Genomic DNA, 6,000 nt, shown 5'->3' on the forward strand with positions numbered 1-6,000 from the left:
AAAATGAAGGTAAATAACTAATGAATCTATGAATTCCACAGATTTGGAGCTAGAAAGACTGAAGGAAGAGAACCGACTCCAACATGAGCAAATTATCAGCCTTACGGGTCGCCTGGCGGAGGCCGAGATTCGGCTACATCAACTTACTACGGAGAACGAAGAAGCGTCTTCGTTGCTCAGTATTACCAAAGAGAACCAGAACCTGCTGGCTGGCGAGCTGACGGAGTTCAAGGCACGGTATCAGGAGGTCCTTAATCTGCTGCATGACACGCAGGAGCAGCTGCGACGCCAAAGAAAACGCTCCCAGCCGATGGCGAGGAGCTCGCTGATCCCGGGTTTGAGTGTTCCGGCGCCAGATTCGCTTCAGTCGGAATTGATGGAAACCTCGCTGTATTCGGAGCATAGTCTGGATTCGGGTATCGCTTCGGAGCGGGGAGGACCACAGCATCTGCCATCGTACAAAAAGGTCTTTGAAACTGTACGTTCCGCTACTCGAGCAAATACGACCGGTTTCAGCGATGGCTTCTCCCAGTTGGGATCAATGACTATGAGTTCCTCATCGCAGCCCCGAATGGCACCTTACGTTTTCCCCGGTACCACAACTACACATTCTTACAAGAGTGGTTCGTCTATATATAGCACAATGTACGAAAGTTCTTCTCTCGGAGGTCGATCATTGTCACGCGAAAGTTTGGTCTCTGAATCGGAAGATGGGTACCCAGGACCAGCACAAGCCGGTATTCCCGGCGCACCTGGTGCCAAAGACCTAGAGGCAGCTCTGAAACGACTGACGCCAGCCGAAGTACTGGCCCGCAGAGCAATGCTTCAGCATGCACCAGCAGGAACCTACAGCTACGATGATCAGCCAAGCGGAATTCCTTTGGGTTGTCGAACACCGGACAGTATCATGTCAACTGGATCGTCGGGCCTGTCCGGTATGTCGTCGAACCAATGGCGTCTTCCAGAGAAGCTACAGATCGTAAAACCAATTGAAGGGTCGCAAACGTTACATCATTGGTCTCGTCTGGCTACACCAACCCTCAGCGGACTGCTGGAAGAACGCCCCGGAGTCACGATCCGCGGTGGACGCGGACTAGAAGACCTCGGCCTTCAAACCTACTCCCTATCGGATGTAGAAGAAGACGCCGAAGATCACCCCGGCAAGCGCTTCCAATCATTCGGCTGTACATACACCTTCACCAACAGCACCGTGATGCATCCGGATGATGGCACCACTGCGGTCACGTTTAGCCTTCCACCATCGCAAATGTCCTCGCAGATGGCCTCCGAGTGCCCATCGAGACAACCTTCTGCCCCATCCACACCCCGCTCCGGCCTGTCGCGAAGAAACTCCTGTTCGACGTTCTCGGTGAATCTTGGGCTGGCATCGATGCTGAACGAGCGCGGTATTAAGGCGGTGACACCCAGTGCACTGAACACACCTGCTGGACCAAATTATTCGCCGACGGTTACGCCCTGCAACAGTCCCGGTAAGTTCAACAATTTGTGTCGTTTCGTTCACACCAAATATGTAAATCTACTTGAACATAAATCGCTAGATCTAATTAATATTTTGTTAATTCACAGAGGGCTCTCCAAAGCGTTCAACGTCCCCTGATGCACCGCTGTTGTCCGGATTGCTCGCGTCTGGTGCCGATATCCTGCGTAAGAAGTTTGCTGTGGCGTCATCGTCCAGCGAAATGGAACGCCCGTCGCGGCTAACATCCCGAAATAAGCTAGCCCTGTCCCGACTGGAGAAAAAGGCTCTTCGCTCGATCAAGATTATGGAGAAAGTCGAAAGTATGGGTGTAGATAACTTTATGCCACACGCTGGTCACGGAATTAGCCCTCTGGCCCTTCATGGATCGTCGGCACTGTACACATCGACGGTTCGAGGTCGTACTTCAAGTCCAATGGCACAGTTGACCAGTTTGAAGCACCTACAAGAAAGCCGTATGAAGCAACCTCATCACCACCAGCACTCACAAGGACAGGACGGATTGCTAATCGACAAGGAAACGATCAAGGCCGTACTTAGCAAGGGCCTGTCGCACGACAGTCTGAAGAATTTGTCTTCAGGATCAAGTGACGCCTCGGGATCATCTTCGGTGGCGTCGGGCGCCTATGCCGACAGTGATAGTGGAACTTCGTCGATAAGCGGTGCTGCCGCAAAGCCGGTGACGGTCAAAAAGGGTACGACAACGGATCACAAGTCAACGGAAGTGGCGCCTTCCCCGGCGACTGCCGCCCGTCTCAAGCAGATGCAGCGACAAAAAAGCCGACGAACCCTTCTGAACGGTGCTAACGGATCCCAGCGGCCTGACCTCGGCACGGTCAGTGGTTCGAGCAGATCCGCCGGTGTGCGACCCGACCTCGGTACGGTAGGTGGTAGCAATAAGTCGAAGAGCAATAGCAAAACCGAAACGGCTGCCGCTCCAGTGGCACCCGTTCCGGAGCAAAGTCGCTCGCTAGGGCAGAGTGTGTATGGTACGATTAGTTCACTACTGTTTGGACGCAAGGGAGGACTCCTGTAAGAAGAGGGCACACATACGCGTGGTGAAAATTTTCCTTTATGGTGAAGAGTTTATTTTAAATTTATTCACCGCTTTTACGGCGATTAGAGCATATTTACATCCATTCTTTACATTTTTCTTGTGAACGTAAAAGTTGCAGCACATTTATCTGACTGTCAATGAAACAATTCTTTAAAATTTGTAATAAATTTGCGTAAGCTTAAAATGTATGAAACCGCTCTTTTTCGGAATGCAACTTTCCCCGAAAACAGTATCATCAGAAAGTACTTATGAAACAGAAAGTAGAAAGCAATTGTAGGTTGTAAGAGGAACAAATTCAAAGTTGAATTTTATAATTTTCGTATTCAATGACGATTAGTAACGACAAAGCAGACACACATGAACACTACAGACACATTCCAGTGGCACATAAAGATCGATTACTTTTAGATTAGATTGTAATAGTTTAGTTTTGATCTTCCTCGGCAATCCCATTCATGAACACAAGTTCTGACTCTGTTTTCTTGGCTCTTCCTATCTATATATTGTACTATAGCTCTGCCTGACTTCTTTTCAAACATTTTAGTTGCATTTTTGACCAATCCGCAATGCGAGTAAACTGCCAACTAGTTTAAAGTTTTAGCCAGTTGCTTTTATTTTATAGTTAGGATCAGCATTTCCGAAATTGAGCGTTTGATAACATTTTTGTTCCTGCAAATTTCGTTCCCACTTAACAAGCAGATAAATTTAAGCAATGAAACAATTTCCCGTCTCTGTCATTATCCTAAAATAAAAACATAATAACATTTTTCATTAATAAAACAACTTATCGGTTTTCATCGTTTCAATTCTTCTTCTTTTTTCCATCATCAGACTTGTGACCTATGCATCTTGAAAAATTCTATTTTTCTTAACGTTTTTAGAAAACAAATCCATTCGTTATACCCTATTTTTTATGCACAGTTTAAAGCTTGATTGTTTCTAGGAATGCACAAAAACAAATTACTTACTATTATTTCTAAAATTTAAAACCCCATTTTATGACAGTTTATCAATACTTTCGGTGGATGTACGTATAAGTGCGTTACTCCAAAAGCCAAAGTACGAAGTGGATGAACAAATTGCCACCCGTTCCGGGCCTTTCTGTGAAAGGGTCGTGTCAACGGTCAGAGTGGCATTTTTAGAAACTTTCCTCTTTCTGTACTTGAATTGTTGCATCAGTTTCTTCTATCTTGGTTGTGCATCTTCATTGCCTATCTGAATCATTTATCTAAGGATAACTTCCTTCTTGTTCCTTATTACATAATTTATCTTGACTTTCTTTCGCGAGAAAATAGCTTTAAGATACTTATTATTTAATAATTTAAAAGTTGTTTTCAAACTCTTCGGTGCATTACTATCAAGAGGAAACATCTCGTCATTCTTGATATCTATGGTATAGAAATGATCATAATGATTTGTTGCGTTAGACATCATAGGACAACGACTCTTATTTAAAAAGTATTCAAGTAAATGATTGAGTGTAACAATCAGTTTACGATTCAATTTATTGCTATGGTCATTCATTTTCTAGAATATGCCCAAACTTTGAATCGTTGTATCGTTTTCACATGTTACAAAAATGTCCGTAATCGCCAAATATACAATAAAAGGTGCTCTTGGAAATATTAGGATAAAAATACCGAGTTCGTGGTAGTATTTGGTCCTCCCAGCATTAAACACGAAGATTGGAATCGAAACGTACAAGAGGAGTGAGTGTCTTGAACCCCTAGAGGTTGTTTGTCATTGGAACAAAACGTGTGCTTATTAAAGCAACAACAAAGTTGAATTGTACATAGAAAAGCTATTAAGAATTAAAAAAAAGAAGTGAAGTCTACAAAAATAAACAACATAAATCTAGACAAAAAAAATAAGAAAAAAACACGCAGCTGTAGATAATTATTTAAATAGTTAAATTTAACATAATACATAATGACAGAAAATACAACAATGAAACAAAAAAATGTAGCGTAACGCTTGCGCAGTAAGTATTTATTTTTATACGAAACTAAAAAGAAGCCTACAATTTTTGCTATTCACACCGATGGCTAACCCAGAGCAAAATGCTCAAAATCGGTTGAGCAAAATAGTAATTGAAACGAATTTTCCTCCCTTAGTGCGCAAAACCGCAATAATGTTACTTGTTTAAAAGCATAAAGAACTGTGAACTTCGTATTAGCTACTCCAGGGAAAACAACACGAATGAATAAATACACTTTACTATACATCAAACAGGACAGTACTATAGTTTAGATACTAAACAAACGTAGTATAAACATTACTGTATTTGTTCGTTTTCAGTTTCGTATAATTTTTCATACTTCTTACAAACACTAATACTACAATAGAGATACTAAAAAGCATAAATTTCTTTAAATCAGCATTAACAAAACGCTACTAAACAGCTACCCCCAGGCCCATACAAATAGAACGGAAAAAGTTTGCTTTCAGGCATCATTAAAAGTAGAGAAAACACGTTACGTTATGGTATTTCCTACCGATACTTATGATGGTTAAGATGAAAGAATCGGTGCCGTCAGAGACCTAAGGCTATGTGCACAAAACAATAGTAACAGCACCGAGTAAAGTAAAGTTGCAAACATTGTTGAATCATTTTTTTTCTGGAAAAGGAAAACCATGAAAATATCTGTGACGATTGAATAAACTGAAGAAAACTTCGAATCGGTTAGATCAATTAAAAAGAATGTTGCAGAAACATTCAAGGCGATTATAAAGAACAAAACGAATGGTAAAAGATGTTGGTTGATAACTGTATTATTAGGATGTTAAACGATGAATGGCGGGAATATATTTTCCGTTGGGAAGAATTATGAAGATAAACAATAAAATTTATTATTGAATATTGGTGCGTGTTCTGATGTGACTGAAACGTATTCGAAATCATTGAAGTTGGCTATCAATAACAGTTCCGTTTGTCAAGTTATCAACGTTGCTAATTTCCTGCAAAGTGATATCCCAGATCATCTTCCGTCTAATGTCATCCGTAGCGTATAAGTTCGTGGAAAGTCTTCAAGGGGTGACGGCTTCTCACTATGGGGGATCCCCATACAAGCGAGCGGTCAAAAATAAAATTGGACTTTTAAAGTGATTTTCCACTTAGTTTTAGCTGTGTATGGTCGAAATAGCATGAATATACAATTTCAACCCCCCTTTGGGGATCGTCTATGAATTACGTAATTATTTTTTCATAGGTTCGATTAACGTGACAAAGCAAACCTATTTGGGAAGTTGAAATTTCGTGCGTTTTCTTAAGGAGAAGGAAGGGCTGTACAAAAACTAAGTTCAGCAATTTATGGACATTATGGCGGCGATCATGTTAAATGACATTAATTTCATGACATTCCGTGATATTTTTTGTTCTCACTCTCATGCCTCACAATTTGTATTTAGAACAATTTGTTTGACAAAGTACTAGGATCTGAAGGAT

The 6,000-nt window shown here is 41.8% G+C and overlaps 1 protein-coding gene across 6 annotated transcripts in view; it reads left to right on the forward strand.

Moving 5' to 3' along the window:
• The window catches only part of LOC134212885 (trafficking kinesin-binding protein milt), a 341,223-nt gene extending 335,810 nt beyond the window's left edge, over window positions 1-5,413 (forward strand). For all 6 annotated transcript variants that reach the window (XM_062691159.1, XM_062691157.1, XM_062691156.1 and 3 more), the window contains 2 exons: window positions 42-1,490; window positions 1,588-5,413. In XM_062691159.1, the coding sequence (XP_062547143.1) occupies window positions 42-1,490; window positions 1,588-2,534 (2,396 nt within the window). In that variant the 3' untranslated portion in view covers window positions 2,535-5,413. The remainder of the gene's footprint in view (window positions 1-41; window positions 1,491-1,587) is intronic.
• Window positions 5,414-6,000: the final 587 nt, after the last annotated feature.

This window comes from Armigeres subalbatus, chromosome 2 (assembly GCF_024139115.2).
Source record: "Armigeres subalbatus isolate Guangzhou_Male chromosome 2, GZ_Asu_2, whole genome shotgun sequence".
Classification (NCBI taxonomy): Eukaryota; Metazoa; Arthropoda; class Insecta; order Diptera; family Culicidae; genus Armigeres; species Armigeres subalbatus.